The 18,771-nt window shown below is 56.3% G+C and overlaps 1 protein-coding gene across 9 annotated transcripts in view; it reads right to left on the bottom strand.

The window, feature by feature from the left end:
* Nucleotides 1-1,760: 1,760 nt before the first annotated feature.
* The window catches only part of TMEM131L (transmembrane 131 like), a 199,845-nt gene continuing 182,834 nt past the window's right edge, over nt 1,761-18,771 (bottom strand). For 6 of the 9 annotated variants that reach the window (XM_051819931.2, XM_051819932.2, XM_051819933.2 and 3 more), the window contains 9 exons: nt 17,254-17,378; nt 14,563-14,720; nt 13,639-13,824; nt 11,031-11,109; nt 9,815-9,897; nt 5,831-5,951; nt 4,898-5,004; nt 3,343-3,482; nt 1,761-2,794 (listed from right to left, as the gene is read on the bottom strand). In XM_051819931.2, the coding sequence (XP_051675891.2) occupies nt 2,519-2,794; nt 3,343-3,482; nt 4,898-5,004; nt 5,831-5,951; nt 9,815-9,897; nt 11,031-11,109; nt 13,639-13,824; nt 14,563-14,720; nt 17,254-17,378 (1,275 nt within the window). In that variant the 3' untranslated portion in view covers nt 1,761-2,518. The remainder of the gene's footprint in view (nt 2,795-3,342; nt 3,483-4,897; nt 5,005-5,830; nt 5,952-9,814; nt 9,898-11,030; nt 11,110-13,638; nt 13,825-14,562; nt 14,721-17,253; nt 17,379-18,771) is intronic. The other 3 variants (XM_051819934.2, XM_051819938.2, XM_051819939.2) reach the window with 1 other exon arrangement.

Below are 18,771 nucleotides of genomic sequence, written 5' to 3'. Positions count from 1 at the left end.
TGCCCTGAGACCCAGCATCAATCCACTCCTGGGGAGGAGCCCCCAGGACCCACCTCGTCAGCAGTCACCCTGGGGGGTCTGGGTTGCAAGCACATTAAGCCCCTGGGGGAGGAGCCGCGCCCCCAGCATCTGGCTGGCAAGGAGCCCACACAAACCGAGTACAAGTAACTGGGGCAAAGAGAAAAGCTCAGCTTTGTTTGGGAAGATTCATGATAAGGCCACCTTGCTTTTGCTTGTTTGTGCTCTACAGAGTTAGGCTCAATCTCATAGAATAGTAACATACAGAAACTGAAGCCCTTAAAGGACTCAATGATGGAAAATAGCACACAGAGTGCGCATGACCAAGGTCAGATCTGTCACTGAGCTCTGAGTGAGCCGCATGGCTGCCCGCATCCCTGTCCATCACCAGAGGGCAGCACTCACTAGCCTTCAAGGTCGCATCAGAACTGTCTGTAGGTGCAGGGAAGGGAAGGCAGATGTCACAAAGACAAGAGTAGAAACCGTTAATTCCTGCCAAAGCCCATTCATCTCATCAGCGGTGCGAAATCACAGGGAACCAGCGATTTGCTGAGAAAAGTTACTGAGGATGTAGTCTGAAGACTCTTCCCTTAACCTTTTTTTTTTTTTTTCAAAGACTTATTTGTTTGAAAGGCCAAGTTAGAGAGAGGCAGAGACAGGGGGAGAGGGGGAGAGGAGAAGAGGAGAAGAGGGGGAGAGACAGAGAGAGAGAGAGAGAGAGGGAGGGAGGGAGGGAGGGAGGGGGGAGAGGGAGAGGGAGAGAGAGAGAGAGAGAGAGAGAGGGAGAGGGAGAGGGAGAGGGAGAGGGAGAGAGAGAGGGAGGGAGGGAGGGAGGGAGAGGGAGAGGGAGAGGGAGAGGGAGAGGGAGAGGGAGAGGGAGAGGGAGAGGGAGAGGGAGAGGGAGAGGGAGAGGGAGAGGGAGAGAGAGGTCTTCCATCGGCTGGTTCACTTCCCAGATGGCCGCAAAGGCCGGAGCTGTGCAGATCTGAAGCCGGGAGCCAGGGAGCCACCCATGTGGGAGATCCCAATGAAGCTCCCGATTCCTGGCTTCAGCCTGGCCCAGCGCTGGCCACTGCAGCCATCTGGGGAGTGAACAAGTTGATGGAATATCTCTGTCTCTCTCTCTGTAATTCTTTCAAACATAAATAAATAAAATTTTAAAAAACATTTATTTGAAAGGCAGAGTTAAGAGAGTGAGTGGAGGGGGGAGTGGTAGAGGGACGGGGGGGGGGGAGAGAGGGAGAGAGGGAGAGAGGGAGAGAGGGAGAGAGGGAGAGAGGGAGAGAGGGAGAGAGAGAGAGAGAGAGAGAGAGAGAGAGAGAAAACCTTCTGTCCACTGGTTCACTCCCAGATGGCTGCAACAGCCAGGTTTGGGCCGGGCCAAAGCCAAGAGCCAGGAGCTCCATCTGGGTCTCCCACACGGGCAGCACTTGGACCATCTGCTGCAGTGCGACAGCAGGGAGGGGTATCAGAAGTGGAAGTGGGGGTGGATGTTTTAATATTCAATACATTTGGGGTGGGGGAATTACGCTTCAGCCAAGTCAGGACTCTGACCTGGTGACCTCAGGTGGTCCGACCAGCTGTGCAAGCCTGCAGGACGGCCCCAGATTCATAGTCCGTGCACCCTTCTGCCCCGGCCCCCTATGCCCAACCACGGCAAAGAGAAACAGACCACAAGCAAGCCAGCCCAGCCTTGCACGCAAAACTCACTCCTGGGACCTGCCAAGGAAGACAAAGCAAGGTATAAAAATAAGCAACTTTTATTAAAAGTTAAAAACGTTTTCAGAGTTGACACACGCAAACAGATCACTCCAACAGAACATGGAATTCTACAAACAACAAGCAGATACAAACGGGTCTGGCCAAGCCTGTCCCCTAAGGACTTGTATCTGGGGAAAGCCCCAAAGTGTGGGGGAGCTGCACGCTCACCACCTGGGCCCACTGCCTGACGGTGAGCAGAACGGGTCTCCCCACAGCTGGAGTGGGAGAGCAGCGCGAGGCTGGTTGTCCCATCCCAGCAGCTGAAGTGCTCGGAACAGAGGGAACCAGGCTCTGCCCGGGCACGGGGCCAGTGGGGCCAAGGACTTCCTGCTCACTGGCCTCCCCTCCCCCGCAGTCCTCAACCCACCTCACAACCCGCACCACCAAGACATCAAGTCAGGACCTGCGGGAATGGCACCTGAACAGTGGCTGTTCTCTGCACATCCCTCTCCCCTGACTGCTGCCACTTCCTCCATGCTGACTGCCTGACGCCACCCTTTGTTGAGACTGAGAATTCTTGAATTACCAAAGTTACGACATTCGGATGCTTGGTTCCTACCACTGACTCACTGGTCAAAAAAAAAAAAAATAGAGCACCCAGACTTCATTAAAAAAATTTATTTCCATATAAAAGTGCCAAAATACCCGCCAATGTCATCATCTATGTCAACAACCGGTTTACGCTAGCAATCGAAACACAAGCCTCTCTGATTCCCGTGGGCGAGACATCCGGGCCTCCTCACACGTTGCCGCAGTAACTCGAGTCTCTGGCCAGGGGGAAGTTTGTGCTCCTGTTGGCTGTGGTAGTCCATATGTCCAGGTTCATGTAGGCACGGAACGGGTTAAACCCGGGGTAGTACTCCTTGCACAGGACCGCCTGGTTCTCCATGTGGGTGGGGGGCTCCGTGCCGGGGCTGAGGGGGCAGCAGTTGTCATACACGTCGCTTTGCGGGGCCCAGATGGAGCCAAAGAGTCCGGACATGGGCGACAGGCTGCGAGTGCTCGTGAGGTAGGGCTGCGGCGTGGGGAGCGGTGGGGGGAAGGGAGACACAGAGAGAAGCTTTAGTACGCTGGCCCCGGGCTGCCTGGTCTCGGCGGAGGCCACGGCAGCCCCCACACGTGTCTGCACCCAAGTCAGCACACTGCCCTCACCCAGCTGGGCCCCTGGACTGCAAACTCCTGCCCGGGCTGCTTCAGCCCATCTGCAATCCCAGGAAGAACCCACGGCCCCAGCACCCTCTCTCTGATCAGAGAGATGTTGAGCACAGGCGGAGGGGCTGGGGACCGGGACCCTGACTGGCCGTGCTGGGACTGCCCTTCCATCTGACCACAGACACACGGGTCGCAATTCACTGTTAAGTACAGATGCTCACTGCTCGGAGTCTGCAAGGCCCTCCCTGTCCCCTCAGTCCGTCCAGAGGCTGGCCAGCCAGGCCTCCGTGCTCTGAAAGGATCTCGCCCGGCCTTGGCTCAGCCCGGCTCAAGGCTAAGACAGGCTGAGACCAGGATGTAGCAAGCACCCGGCACAGCCCGCAGCCGCCCCAGAGGTCCCCGCGCACTGACCGGAGAGTTGATGAAGCCGGCGTGGCCCCAGGCGGGTGTGAAGCTGGCCGGGCTGCTCCAGGTGGACTGAGCACTGTGGTCGATGAAGTCGGTCGGGACGTCGGCGGGACAGGGGAAGCCGTTGCCATAACTCAGGTTTTCTGCCAAGAACGCGGGTGGAGACACGGGTGTAAGGAACAGGGGCAGGACTGAGGCAGGATGGCTGTCAAGGCCTCTCATGTGTCCACCCACAAGTTAAAGTCACACTTGGGCTATCTGCTCCGTGTGGGCCGGGAGGGTCGTTTCACTGCCACCCCCCAGGCTACAGCCTCCCCTTGATGGGAAGCGACGCCGGGGGTGCCACACGTGAGCACGGCTTCCTCCAGGCACGGCTTTCTGGGTGTGACTGTCTGGGAGTTGTTCTAATCCGCTGAGACACCACGACAGTTAGGCGTGTGTGTTGGCAGTCCTTCCAAGCCTTCTGGGTGGCATGGCATGCCACCCTCGGCCACGGCCACCTGCTGGGGGCTCACAGAGCAATCCGAAACCAAGCACTTCCTAGATACTGCACAAGGACCTTAGAAACAGAAAGCTCCGCTGCTCAGTCCGAGAGTTACCAGAGCACCCCCTAGTGGTTATCAAGGAGCAGCGCAGATAATCAAAGCCAAGATAAAAGGTGGGGTTCTGACTCGGAAGATGGCAGGTAGCTAGACTAGGGTCAGGAGCTGGACGCCACACCTCCTCCGCCCTATGTAATCCTATCTGCCTGCCTGTCCGTCAAATAATCCTTTTCCCAGGAGGTATCTTCCTTCACCTGGGGCCTGGGGGAGGTACCACGGAGCCACCTCCTTCCAGGCTCCTTCCTGGAGGGGCTGGCTGGCTCCCTCTTCTCTCTGCAGCTGAGGATGAGACACTGAGCTGCTGTCTATCTTCTCCCTTCCTAGCCCACTCTGCTCCTGAACTAAGCCCACGTGTGTGTGTGTGTGTGTGTGTGTGTGTGTTCACCTTTTAAATACACTTTATCACTCTGCACCGTATTTGTGCCTGTACTTCTCTAGGGAAAAGGCAAGTGCCTGGAATGGGAATTCAGACCCCGCCTTGCTGTACAGTAAGAGCCCACACAGGAAGAGCATTCTCCGATGCCCCAGTCTGGTATTTAGCTCTTGTTAGACGCCTGCGCCCAAGCACCTGTAGACGCCCCTCATTTCCCCTCCAAACCCCTTCCATCTGCAGCACCGCCAGGGACAGCGGAGGGGAGCAAGCAAGCAGAGCCCCGGCCTCCCACCAGATAACCCACGATGTCAGGGCCTTGTTAGCCCAGGGACCCTCTTCCGTGCAATCGGAAGCCCTATTTTAAATAGACCAGGGTTCCTTGCAGAAGCCCCCAGGCCGCGAGATGCAGGGGGCTTTCTGAGATCAGCTCCGGCAGGCAGGCAGGCAGGCAGGCGCAGTGGGAGCACAGCAGGCTCAGAGCCCGCTGGCTGTGCAAGGCACACTCTCGCACGGGTCAGTGCCGCAAGTCCACACGTTTGCCACCTTCATCCTGCGGGGATCAGGGTGGGGCACCGGGACTCACCTTCCGGAAAGGAAGTGTAGTCGTTCAACTCCAGGGGACAGTAGACACTGGGGAACGGGCCTTCGCAAGCTGCGCTCCAGTCAACGTAACTGCCACAGACAGGAGGCCTGGTGTCAGAAACGGCGTGCAGAGGACAATGGTCTTATGGTCTGGCATCCTACTCGCTGCAGATCCCCCACTTTTGGCAAACACAAGGCGTGCTCCTTGGGACTTCCTGCCTGGGGGCCTGGACGAGGGGCTCGCTCCACAACTGCCACACTCGCTCCAGCACCGTGGAAGGCATCGTGACATTGCAGTGCAACGGGTTAAGCCACTGACAGCAATGCCGACATCCTATATGGGTGTTGGTTTGAGTCCCGGCTACTCCACTTCCTATCCAGCTCCCTGCTCATGTGCCTGGGAAAGCAGCAGAGGATAGCCCACGCGCTTGGGCCCCTGCACCCACTGTAGGAGACCCAGGGGAAGCTCCTGGCTCCTGGCTTCAGCCTGTCCTAGTCTTGGCTGTTGAGGCCATTTGGGGAGTGAACGAGCAGATGAAGACCCCTCTCCCTCGCTGTGTCTGTAACTCTGCCTTTCCAATAACAAATCAACCCTCAAAAACCCTTTTAAATTGCTTAGCAGGAATGCCACGGACAGATGAAGTCACTCTTCTGTTGGAGTTGAATGATGAGCGACTGTTTTTTCGAACTACCTAAACCACAGTGTGCCATCTGAAACAAGCAAAATGGCAACACAGTTACCAGCTTCACTCTCCCCTGTTCCTCCGAAGGCCTGAACATCTGAGCGCAACTCCAAGGGCAGAGGAAGCCCCCGCCGCTCAAGCACCCTTAGGAAGAGCGCCGTCCTCACCTCCGCAGACTGCCTGACAAACGGGGGCTCAGAGTCCCCCGGCACCTGCCAAGCGGGACGCGGCTCCGAGAGGCGACGCCGTACCTGCTGTGCACCTGCGCCGGCTCCTGCATCACACACGGCGCGCTGCTCTCGGGAGCACAGTTCAAGCTGCTTGTCAGACACACGGGCTGCGGGGGCCACAGGTCTCCAGGCGAGTACAGACCTGCGCAAGAGAGGAGGCCTCTCAGTCCACCCGCACGCCCGCTCAGCCCTCAGCCCACCCTGCCTGCTCCACTCCCTTCCCTCCAGGGAACACGCCCCGATGCCAGGCACATGCACAGAGGTACGGGGCCTTGCCCTGTATCCTGGCCGGCGTGCAACTGTCCCCAGAGCTGGATGACAAGCTGACGTCACTCAGGGGAGGGTCTCCCTCCCCAAGTCCCTGCTGCAGACAGCGAGGACAGATTGGAGATCAGGTTTCGGTCACAAGGGTGGGGACAAGCAAGCAAGCGAGGGACAGCAGGGCAGAGCGTCCACGCGCTAAGAGGACAAACTCAGCGACCTCAAGGAGGGCAGGGCATGCAGACGTGGGTGCGGGAGCACCCCAGACTGAGGCCTGGCAGGTTCACGCAGCCAGGCCGGGAGGCAGCGAGGAGAGGGGGTTAGGCTGGGGAGGTGACCCCCACTCCAGCGCTGCCCCCGAGTCCACCTCATGAAGGAAACGCTCGTGGTGCAGCTCTCCACAGTGCTGCAAAGGGCCTCGAGTCAACCAGCGCCGGAGCTGCAGGGCCCTGCCAGACGGCTCTCAACCCCAAGGCACCACCGTCCCACCTAACGGGACATGGCCTGGCTCCCGATCGCCCAAGAAAAACACCCACCTTCATGGCCGCTGCCATCACCCAGTCATGTGTGGGATGGGCGGACGCCACCTGGCTGGTGCCACGGACAACAGGGCAGGCTGGGCCACCTGCACTCAAGCCACGTGGGTTTAAGCAGGGTTTAAGTGGCCTGCCAGGCCACCCGTGCACCTGCACTCTCCCCTAGGGAAACCCAACAACCATGACCAGCACTGAACTTCAAGCCTGCCACTCCTGCGTGGCACTCCTCAGGCAGTCACTCCTGAAAACAGAGACTTGCACCGTCGGGGGGGCCAGGAGAGACCTCCGGGTGCCTGAAGAAACACCACCAGCAGACCATGTGGCTGCCGGGCATGAAGGAGGGGAGCCTCCGGGAAGGGAAACTGCCTCCCACCCACGTGCCCTGCACAGTCACCATGAGGGCGAGGAGCCAGGGATTTGTCTGCCGATAGTAGCCAAGGCGCCACCTTGGCCCTGGAAGGCACTTGGGTCAGGCCCGGGGCCCCCTGGCCAGCATCGTCCTGGACGCCAGAGTGGCTCTCAACTGTCTCCTCGCAGGCCAAGCTGGCATCTGCGCAGTCACCAGTGCACCCCGGTGCAATGGGCCAGTGGCAAGAGCAATGCTGGGACATTACAGAGGAAGCCCCCTGGTGACTTATGGGATTTGTTTACTGGCCAGGTCAGGGCACGGCTGAGGTCAGAACTGCAGGACGGCCTCATCCTACTGCTCCAAGTCTGGCACAAGACAAATCACATGGGCACGGTCCCACCTTCTGGGGGTCACGGGCATCAAGAACTGCCTGTGGAACAGTGTACTCACAAGATAACCCATCAGAAGCCAGGGTGCTGTGGCACAGTGGGTTAAGCTGCCACCTGCGAGGCTGGCATGCCATATGGGCACCGGTTCCAGTCCTGGCTGCTCCATCTCTGATCCAGCTCCCTGCTAATGTGCCTGGGAAAGCAGCGGAGGACGGCCCACGTCCTTGGGGCCCTGCTACCCAAATGGGAGACCTGGCCGGAGTGCCAGGCTTCTGGCCTGGGCTTGACCCAGACCCCAGCCATTATAGCCATTTGGAGAGTGAATCACAGGATGGAAGAGTTCTCTCTCCCCCATCTCACCCTCTCTATAACTCTGCCTTTCAAATAAATGAGTAAATAAATAAACCTTAAAAAAAGATGCCAAGGTTGTATAGGTGGGTGGGTGGGTGTGTGTGCGCACTGTGAGCCAGTTCTCTACGGGTCTCCTGTTTCAGTAGTTCTTGCAAGCAGCAGCACTGGCCGGCTTTACCCCAACCTGGTAGGCAGAGCCTCAGGAGACAGAGGGAGACGTCAGGCACCCTTCGGAGCAAGCGTGCTTAAGGCCCAACACAGTAAAGACGCCTCCCGCCCTTTATACAAGACCCCTGCTCCTTTCCCACCCGTGTCCCTCACGCAGGGGCCGTGCGGGTGGTTGCCGCAGATACGCTGACGCTCCAGCTGCCTGCTGAGCTCAGTGCTGCTTCCGACCCAGCGGTCTGGTCTTCTGCTAGCTTCCGGAAGTAAAAGAGGAAGAGAAAGAGGAGGAAAGCGCTGGAGGGGTGAGGAGGGGAGGGGACGGGAGGATGAAGGTGCCAGGGGAGGAGCAGCAGGGGATGCAGCAGGAGGGGGCGTGGGAGCAGGTGCTCAGGAATTCCCAAAAGGGCATGCGCACTGCTCCCCAGCACCTCGCAGCCGCAGGGAACAGGGGGAGCCAGCGCAGGACTCGGCAAACGCAAGGTGAATGCCGCAGAGGGCCATCAAGGAGATGATGCTAACAACTCATCGGGGGACTTCAGCCGGGCAAGAATGAAAGGCGTGGACGTGGGACCAGTGGTGTGGCCAAGTGGGTAAAGCTGCGCCTGTGACGTGCGCATCCCATATGGGCACCAGTTTGAGTCCTGGCTGCTCCACTTCCGATCCAGCTCCCCGCTAATGCCCTTGGGAAAGCAGAGAAGGATGGCTCAAGTGCTTGGACCCCTGCCGCCCACACAGGAGACCCAGAAGCTCCTGGCTCTGGCTTTGGCCTGGCCCAGCCATGGCTGTTGTGGCCACCTGGGGAGTGAACCAGCAGATGGCAGATCTCTCACTGTAACTCTTTCAAATAAATATGTAAATCTGAAGATAAAAAGAGAACTCATGGACTTGAGGGAGGTGGGGGGCAATAAGAGGGGGTGGGACCAAGGCTTTGGGGATGACAGACACAGGGTGGGAGCTATTCTAGGCTGAGGGTGGCTTTTGGATCTATGCAAGGCTGGTTAAAGTCATCAAAAACTAACTGTGGGTTCTTCACAAGGACGGAGGAAAAGGCACTTTGAACACACACACAACACAGACCAGGACACGAGCCCACAGACGACTCTGCCACTGACGGACGGCAGACACCGCGTCACACGCCGAAGCCTCAGCTCCACTGCTGTTGGTCCCTGCCAATGTCTACCACCTCACAGTAAAAGGGCAGTTCCATCAACACTGTCCCCAAATCGTGCCTTGGAGCGCAGCATGGACTGATGAAACTACCGTGCTCATCAGCTCCAATTGACTTCTGTAGGTAACCGACAAGTCCACTATGCAGCCAAGATGCAGCCTTGTGCTTTCAAAGTAAAAGTTCTGCTTCATAAAGCAGCTCAGAAATCCTGCGGTCATTCATAGGAGTGAAAGCAAGGACGCGCGTGGAAGCTAAGTGTAAGCCAGGCTTTCCCTCCCCAGGTCCTGACCTGAGCTGGGTGGGAACAAAGTCCCCACAGCAGATGGGAGACGGACGAGGAGGGGGAAAATTGTGGGAGACATCGGAGACGCCAGGCAGGTGCTGGCATTGCCTGTCGCCCACCCATCTCCACGCTCCGAGGCCACATCTTGGCTCTGGTGCAGGAGTGAGGCTGGCCCCCAAAGCTGCCGAGGCCAAACGAACAGGCTTCTGGGACAGGCGAGGCAGGAGGCAGGGGGACGGAGGGGAAGCAGGTGCAGACGCCAAGACCCCCACCCCAACCTTCTGTGGGTCCCTGTCACCTGTGAGGGGCATCAGAGCTGCAAGGAGGGAGCTCAGTGTGGACGCAGAGCCCGGAGGACGCCTGTGCACAGAGCAGGTGCCGGTGGTGTGGCTCGGTCGGACGAGGGACCCTGGATGTCAACCCTACCCCACCCCAACCTGCTTTGTCTTCTCAAAACCCAGTGGCCAGGACAGGAGAACGCTTGGCGGGGGCCCGTGCCTCACCTTTGTCTTCCGTAACACCTGTGGGCCCGGCAGGAAGGCTGGCGCAGGTGGGCTCTGCGAACTGCGGGAAGCTACTGGCGTCTCTGTGGGAGGAGCAAGGTGGGGACCACTGACTTTTTGTCCAAGGAGACACTGACATGGCTCCACCAAGCCGGGCCGCCTCGTACCCGCATCCCTTCCCCAGGGAACAGAGACGACAGATGGGAAAGGGCCCAGCCAGGTAGAGCCGAGGAATATTCCACTCCATCCCAAGATCCACCAAAGTCTTATGTCAACAACGACGACCACTTTAACAAAGGTTAGTAACCCGCAGTTTGCTACCTGCCTGGTCCCCCCCATGAGCAGCCGTTCCTAAGCCCTGGTTTACCCTCTAGCCCTAGAAAGAGAGCAGAACGGGCTTCTCCTACCCACGAAGGGCACCCTGCAGTCCCAGCCCGGCCCTCCCAGCAAGGCAGACCAAAGCAGCCTCCCCCTCCCCACTCTGAAACCCTCCGCTTCCTGTTGTGCGGCTGCCTCTCTTGCTCTTTGGCCCAGTGCCATGGGAATCACCCCCACAGGAATGACGGACACGCCCACGGCTCTCAGCAAAATCCTCACAGTCAGGACTGGTGCCGTGGTGCCGCGGGTTAGTCTGTGGCACCAGCATCTCATATGGACGCCGATGGGAGTCCTGGCTGCTCCATTTCCGATCCAGCTCCCTGCAAATGGCCTGAGAAAGCAGTGGAAAATGGCCAAAGTCCTTGGGCCTCTGCACACACACGGGAGACCTGGAGGAAGCTCCTGGCTCCTGGCTTCAGCCTGGCCCAGCCCGGGCAGTTGTGTCCATTTGGGGAATGAACCAGTGGATGGAAGATCTCTCCATCTCGCTCTTTCTCTCTGTCTCTCTCTCTACTTCTATCTTTGCCTTTCAAGGAAATAAACAAATCTTTAAAAAAAAGAAAATTCCAAGTCATGGCAGAGGGTGGATGCTAACACCCACAGCGCTCTCCTTGAGCCACTCTGTAAGGCGCTGTCACCACGGGTCAGAGACACGGCCACGCGAGCCACACTGACCAGGACGCCTGGCACTGTCTGAGTTAGCAACATCAGCAAACCTCACCTGTCCACACTCGCAAAGACCTTCGGATTTTAATCTGCAGAACCACATACAAAAAAGAGACACCCTGATTGTCCATACACCAAACACACTGTAAGAGTCAGAAAATTAACAACTCACGTGGGACTGCAGATGTTGTGAGAAAGGTTCAAGGAGATGGGGGTTTCAGATGGAAAGTCAGCTGGGGAGACCTCATCTCCTGTGTGGAAATAAAACACAGTGTCCCGAGTTTTAAAAAGAATAATTCCGTACCTATGGTCTGTATTAAAATATACAGGCCGTGAATTGCAAATGAGCAATTCACTTTTCATTTTAAAGTGATAATCTCCTGCTCAGGAATTTAGTTTTTAAAAGGCTTTTTATAGTTTACTTTTCCATTCAAAATTAATAAAACATTTACGTCTAAAAATTTTGGATTAATAAAATACTGAATTATGGAAAAGAGCTGAAACTAACAAGAAGATGTGGGGCTGGCACCGTGGCTCATTTGGTTAATCCTCCACCTGTGGCGCCAGCATCCCATATGGGTGCCGGTTCTAGTCCCAGCTGCTCCTCTTCCAGTCCAACTCTCTGCTGTGGCCTGGGAGGGCAGTGGAGGGTGGCCCAAGAGGCAGTGGAGGATGGCCCAAGCGCTTGGGTCCCTGTACTCGCATAGGAGACCGGGAGGAGGCACCTGGCTCCTGGCTTCGGATCGGTGCAGCACTGGCGGTGGTGGCCATTTGGGGAGTGGGCCAACAGAGGGAAGACCTTTCTCTCTGTCTCTAACTCTACCTTTCAAATAAATAAGTATAAATAATAAATAAATAAAAAGATGATGTAACTCTGGGGACAGTGCTGTGGCAGAGCCAAGAGGAAAAAGCAAGACACAGAATGCTACACTGAAGTGGGGTCCATTGGCTGCAGAGGAAACCCGTAATTCTTCATTTAGCAGCTGAGTGGATGAATATAAAATTCAAAGTGGCCCAAGAGAGTCCACTCCAAATTCAAGGCAGCAGACGGTGAGTCTGCTGGGAAGGGAAAGTGGGCAGAGTATAAAGTCTGCTCAACCCCCGGCCACATACACCCGGGTAGGTGTCTGGTCTAGAAGTTAGGACGCCTACATCATATTAGAGTGCCTGGGGAGTCGTGTCCCGGCTCTGCTCCTGGTTCCAGCGGCCTGCGAATGTGGACCTTGGCAGGCCTGGGTGACGGTTCTAGTGACTGGGTCCCTGCCACCCACGGAGACCTGAGCTGAGCTCCCAGCTCCAGGATCCGCCTGGCCCAGCCCCAAAGGTTGCAGGCATTTGGGGAGTGAGTCAGTGCATGGGAGTTCTCTGTGTCTCTGCCTCTCACATAAATAAAAATTAATTTAAAAACAACAGCCAGAGCAAATGTGACACAATTAAGAGTTATTAATTCTGGGTGATGGAGATACAGATGCTGGGGCCAGCGCTGTGGCGTAGTGGGTAAAGCTCGCCGCCTGCAGTGCCGGCATCCCATAGGGACGCCGGTTCAAGTCCCAGCTGCTCCTCTTCCCACCCAGCTCTGTTGTGGCCTGGGAAGGCAGTAGAAGATGGCCCAAGTGCTTGGGTCCCTGCATCAGCATGGGAGACCTGGAAGAAGCTCCTGGCTTTGGATCAGCACAGCTCCAGCTGTTGCAGCCATTTGAGGAGTGAACCAGTGGATGGACGATCTTTCTGTAACTCTTTCAAATAAATACAAATAAATCTTTAAAAGAAAAAAAAACCAGAAGTACAGATGCATCTTTGACCTCTGCTGTGTCATTGAATTTTCTCATAAGTACAGGAGAGCCAATGCTCATGGTCCCATCAGCCACAATGAACAAAAGGTGGAAACAACCCAACCGTGTCCTGCACAGATGAATGGGTTCACACCACACAGTGAATCCTGGCTTTAAAAAGCAAGGGCATTCTTTTTCTTCTTTTTTTAAGATTTATTTGAGAGGCAGAGTTACAGCCAGTGAGAGGGAGACACAGAGAGAAAGAGGTCTTCCATCTGCTGGTTCACTCCCCAAATGGCCACAACGGCCAGAACAGGGCTGATGTGAAGCCAGGAGCCAGGAGCCTCTTCTGGGTCTCCCATGAGGATGCAGGGGCACAAGCACTTGGGCCACCTTCTACTGCTTTCCCAGGCCATAGCAGAGAGCTGGGTCGGAAGTGGAGCAGCCAGGGCTAGAACCGGTGCCCATATGGGATGTCAGTGCAGCAGGTGCAGGATTAACCCGCTACGGCACAGCGCCAGCCAAGGGCACTCTGATGGAAGCAGCAAGACGGAGGACTTGGAGGACATGATGCAATGTGCAGCGGGCCCCTCCCACTCCTAAGGGCAGACTAGAACGCTCAGATGCACAGGGCAGAGAGAGGAGAGAGGAGAGAGGAGAGAGGTCTCCAGGCTACACCCACGGGCAGGGGGGTTATGGTTCAACAGGCCCCAGGCAACGGGGGAAATTCCTGGAGGTGGATGGTGGTGACGGCAGCACAAACTGCCCCAGAACCGTGTACTTGCAAATTTTGGTGCATTTCGTCACCGCAAAAAGGGAGAGAAATACAGTCATCTTCTTAGAATCGTACCTCTGAAACACGTGAAATCTGTCCTATGCATGTTAATAATAAGGCACAGACCTGCAGCTCTCTGAACTGTTTCAAGACAGATGCTGTCATAAAAACAAGAAAAAGTGCATACGCCAAAGCAGACTACCCCAGCCGCATCCGTTCCGCCCGCCCCTCACCGGCCGGCAGGAGGCGCTGTGGCTCCGCTGTGGGCTTCCGCTCCCCGTCCGAACTGCTGGCGCTGCTCCAGCTGCCCCAGCTGCCGCGGCTGGCACGCACGCTGCCCGACGAGCTCCCGCAGTCTGAGCTGGAATCCGAGCAGAACTTGTCCCCGCACTTCTTCTCAGGCTTCGGGTAGAGGAGCTCTGCAGAAAGTGAGAGCAGGCATGACTCACGGGGACCGTCTCCACGGGAAGCCGCTGTGGCTCACCCTGGGTTAGGAAGGCAGGGCTCAGCCTCAGGCTCAGGGCGGCCAGGGAGCTGGGACTTGCAGCAGGGAGCAGGAGGGGCAGCCACTCAGACGCCCCTGCCCCAGGGCGCTCGCCTTCCTGAGGCTTCGACCCAGCTCCTGGCTGATGGACCTGGAAGGCAGCAGGTGGCAGCTCAGGTGCTTGGTCCCTGCCACCCACTGCCAGACCTGCACGGAGCTCTGGTCCAGTGAGCCAACGGACGGGAAGATGTTTCTGCCTGTCAAATTCTAAATATATTTACTGATTCATAGCAAGGGATGAGCTATGTCTGTTCTGCCTGCGGGGTGAGCAGTTAAAATCATTTGGGGCTAGGATGGTCAGTACCAACTAGAACCTTGATCTAAAAATGGTTTCGGAGGGGCCTGCCCCGTGGCGCCAGCATTCCATACGGGTGCCAGTTCATGTCTGGGCGCTATCTACAACGATGTGGGTGAGCACAGCTGAGAAAGGCCAGACTTGGGCAGGGGGAAGGGCCGGCAGCGCCAGAGCCCAGGGCCACTTCGCGCCCTGCTCCATGCTGACAGCTCAGCCGCCTGTAAAGTGACCAGGTCACGGAGCCTGTGTCTCTCCCCCACTGGGTATTTCTGGCAAGCTCCATCCCCTCGGGGGAGGGGGTTTCAGGTCTGTACCTACCCGCCTCTCTCTGTGCACCAGGTGAGCTGCTGGCTGAGTGCCCCTCTGCTCGGCAGATGTCCCCAGCACTCCCCTGCACACACCAGCTTCTGACATCCACGTCGCCACTCCGCTCAGACTGCTCGAAGCCAAGCTTTAGCTCGCTCTGCTCAGAGGGCCTGCAAGTGCCACACACACACAGAGGCATCTGTAATTCATCTCCTCCTTTCTGGGAGACCCAGGAGAGCGAAAGCAGGACCCAGACAGGTAGAACGTGAGGAGTAAGGGGTAGGGGAGGAGACAGATTTTGTCATGGTGGAGCCAGGGAGGTCACTTAATATATTCTCATGGTTTACAGCCAAACTCCACAAGGTCATTCAAGGTCAAGTGGTAAGCCACAGGTCCAGGGCTCCTGGCATTTTTTTTTTTTTTTTTTAACATAAAGCCTGCTTTTTAACTAGCTGAACCTGGCAGACAGCACTGAGACTGGACTTGAATGCTTTCTCATTCGTTCACTCAGCAAACACGGGTCCGCTGACTGACTGCCGTGCGCCCCGTCTTGTCACGACAGGTGCAGCAGCCACAAGCAGGAGTCAGGCTCGCGCCCAGACGGGGAGCTCCCAAGGGAAGAGCTTTGAGCAGGTTCTGTAGGTAGCACTGCAGAGATTGGGAGGACACGCGTCACCAGACGCCCCTCCACAGGGTCCAGCCTCAGTCCCTGGGCTCAGGCTTACAGGAGGATGTGCAAGGAGGTCCGCTATGCAAGACCAGCGGATTCAAGTCCTGGCCCTGGTCAAGTCCTTGGGCTCCTTCCACCACTGAGGGAGACCTGCATGCAGTTCTTGGCTTGTGGGCATTTGAGGAGTGAAGCAATGGAGAGGAGCCCTCTTGCTCTCTCTCCCTCTCTCTGTATCTCAAGTAAATATTTTTTAAAATTTTAAATGTGGGGCTGGAGCTGTGGCGCAGTGGCATGCCCACAGTGCCAACATCCCATAGGGACGCCGGTTCAAGTCCCAGCTGCTCCACTTCTGATACAGCTCCTTGCTAAGGTGTCTGGGAAAGCACTAAAGGATGGCCCAAGTCCTTGGGGCCCTGCACCCTCGTGGGAGACCTGGAAGAAGCTCCTGGCTCCTGGCTTTGGATTGGCCGAGCACTGGCTGTTGTAACCATTTGTGGAGTGAGCCAGTGGATAGAAGTCAGCCAACTGGTGGCAAACAGGGGGAACTGCAGGAGCCTGGGCTTCAACACAGACCCCTGGAACCTGGGCGGGGCTGGAGTGTACACACACACACACACACACACACACACTACCGAGCTGGCGAGACGAGGCCCGCAGCTGAGAAACGTAGAGAACGACACTGCAGGGCGCCCTTTCTGGAACTCCAGCAATGCTCAGCTTCTTCACTTTACAGCCGAGAAAATAAAAGCCCAGCAGGTAAGGCTGGGGGGTGGGGCAAGGTTTCCAAAGCAGGGTGCCGACCGCCGGGGCTTCCACTCCAGCTCTGCTCCTACCATGCCCACGGCTTTCACAAACCCCACGGTGCCTGGATGCCTCCGTTCCTGTGGCTGGAGGACCCGGGACAGCACTGAAGCCGTGGTCACACGAGGGGTGACCGTGCTGTTTCACCAATATGAGCCCAGAGAGCCAGGGTGGGCCGGTGCTGCCAGGGTGGGCCGGTGCTGGGGCTGCGGTGGTCTCTCCAGCACCTACTCCACAGGCACGCCCACCTCTCCTAGGCAAAAGGAAGCTCACAGCACAGAGGGGAGTCTTACACACTTCCCCTAAAGCCCCCTTAGCTTTTAGTCTTCTATACGGGCAAGATTTTAAAAATTTAGTCCCTCGAAGGTATGTTTACCAAAATAAAGATATAATGAAGGCCGGCGCCGCGGCTCACTAGGCTAATCCTCCGCCTTGTGGTGCCAGCACACCGGGTTCTAGTCCCGGTTGGGGCACTGGATTCTGTCCCAGTTGCCCCTCTTCCAGGCCAGCTCTCTGCTGTGGCCAGGGAGTGCAGTGGAGGATGGCCCAAGTACTTGGGTCCTGCACCCCATGGGAGACCAGGAGAAGTACCTGGCTCCTGCCATCGGATCAGCGCGGTGCGCCGGCCGCAGCGCGCTGGCCGCAGCGGCCATTGGAGGGTGAACCAACGGCAAAAGGAAGACCTTTATCTCTGTCTCTCTCTCTCTCTCTCACTGTCCACTCTGCCTGTCAAAAAAAAAATTTTTTAAAAAAGATATAATGAGCGAACATGCAGATTTTACAAATATATTTTAACCTCAGCACACAGGGAGGGGATTGGGTGCAGAAGTTAAGTGAGCATTTGGGATGCCAGCTTCCCATAACTGAGCACCTGGGTTCAAGTCCTGGCTCTGCCTTCCAATCCAGTTTCCTGCAGATAAAGACCCTGGGAGGCAGCACGTGAGGGCTCAAGTTAAGTCCCTGCCACCCACATGGGAGACCCGGATGGAGATCCTGGTGCCTTGCTTTGGTCTGGTGCAGCCCTGGCTGTGAGCATTTGGGGAGGAAACCGGCGGACAGGAGCTCTCTGTCTCTCTGCTTTTCCAACAGATAAAATAAATTGTTTAGAAACCTTAGATGCAGCGACACTCTCAGGAATGAAGCGCAACAGAAATGAGGTGAGGAGATGATGACCAAGCAGAACCATCAAGCGAGAAGGAAGTGAACTCTGACGGCACCGGGAAGTTACGCACCGTGACACCGGAGCGACGCTCCTCTTCTTATTTTTTCTGCACGTTCGGCTTTTATTCCAATTCAGATTCTGTGGGTTTCCCTCTTTCTTCTCCTGGAGTTTCTTCTTCCGGTGAGCATCTTCTTGCTGAGGAGGGGAAGCAACATGTTAGGTGGTTAAAGGGAGGAAGCCAGCGGAGGACCCATTCCACCGGGACGCCCAGCACCCAGTCCTGGTGAAATCCACGACGCGTGCTTCTGGAAACCGACTTTGTTTCTTCCATTTCCCTCCCGTCTCTACTTCCCTCGTGCTCCACAGAAAGATAAGAGAAAAAAAAGATTGTTGCTTATAAAATTCCGAAGGCGGAGAAAGGAAAGCGTCTGCTAGCACATTGATGGTCAGCTTGCCGTGAACTTGAACTACCGCACGGCAGTCAGGTATCAGCCTGTGTAAGCTGTGTCCTCAGGTGTCCACTTCATAACAGATGAACAGCAGGACACCAGCCCAACTCTGCAGAAAGCCCCTGCACGTGTACGCCTTTTGGGGAGAGAGGGCAGGAAGATGCGTCCCGTCTTCAAAGCATGGTTCTGAAAGCCCTAGGGAAGCCTGAGACGTGCAAAGTCCATCAGAGAACTCGTGGGAAATGGATTAAGGGCAAGGTGGCTTTGGTGCCCAAAAAATTGGGAAATCCATACAGAGTTTGGCTTTTTTTTTCCTCCAAAATACATACTTTCCATGAACTTGAACAATCACTCACATGCATGGGTTTCAGCCTTTTGGGGCACCAAAAATCCCCATCTTTGCATTACATTTTCTACCAAGTTTCTGGAGTACCTGTGCATGTGTACAGATACATGTGTGCTCTAGATACATTATACACCTAAATATACTGTAATTTAGGCTGCTACTATCCTAGATGCCAGGCCTGGCTATTAGCAGGCCTCAAGGGAGGGGTACTCCTGCCCTTTCGTATCTAAGTGGCTCAAGTCCCTCCCAGCTTCTGCTACTTATTGCTTTGCTGTCTGTCAGCAGAGGCCTGGGAGCAGGCAGGCGGTGGCAGGTGCTCACATGAGGGCTCCAAAAACATTATCAGCGCAGGGTCTTCCAGGGACCCCCAAGGAGCCAGGCCGCAAGAGGAGCAGTGACTGGCTCATTCTGCCTTCTTGTTCCAAAGGCTGGCGCAGAGATCGGGACAGGGACCACCAAGTCCTGGCATCCACCTGATTCTCACACAGGGCTTGGAAGCGGACAATGGCAAGGTTCTAGATCCCTCCTTTGCCATGTCCTGTGTCTGGGCTCCCAGCAGAGGGCCCGTGCGTGCCATGGGCAAGAGACAGCGGAGGTAAGGTGAAATTTAACTGTGTGTGCAGTGGGATCGGGGGATTTTCACTTTCTTCTTTCTGCTATTTTAACCCCGTTCCTCTCCAGTAAGTGCACAGTCACCTTTGGCTGATTCTGAAGGTATTTGGAAAACCTGACCAGTGAAACAAGCAGAACCCTACCCCACAGGGAGAGCCTTCAGCTAACTGCTCTTGGTCCA

Source organism: Oryctolagus cuniculus, chromosome 8 (assembly GCF_964237555.1).
Source record: "Oryctolagus cuniculus chromosome 8, mOryCun1.1, whole genome shotgun sequence".
NCBI classification, from domain to species: domain Eukaryota; kingdom Metazoa; phylum Chordata; class Mammalia; order Lagomorpha; family Leporidae; genus Oryctolagus; species Oryctolagus cuniculus.
Note: the sequence above shows the minus strand (reverse complement) of the source record. Positions and strands in the feature narration are given on the sequence as shown.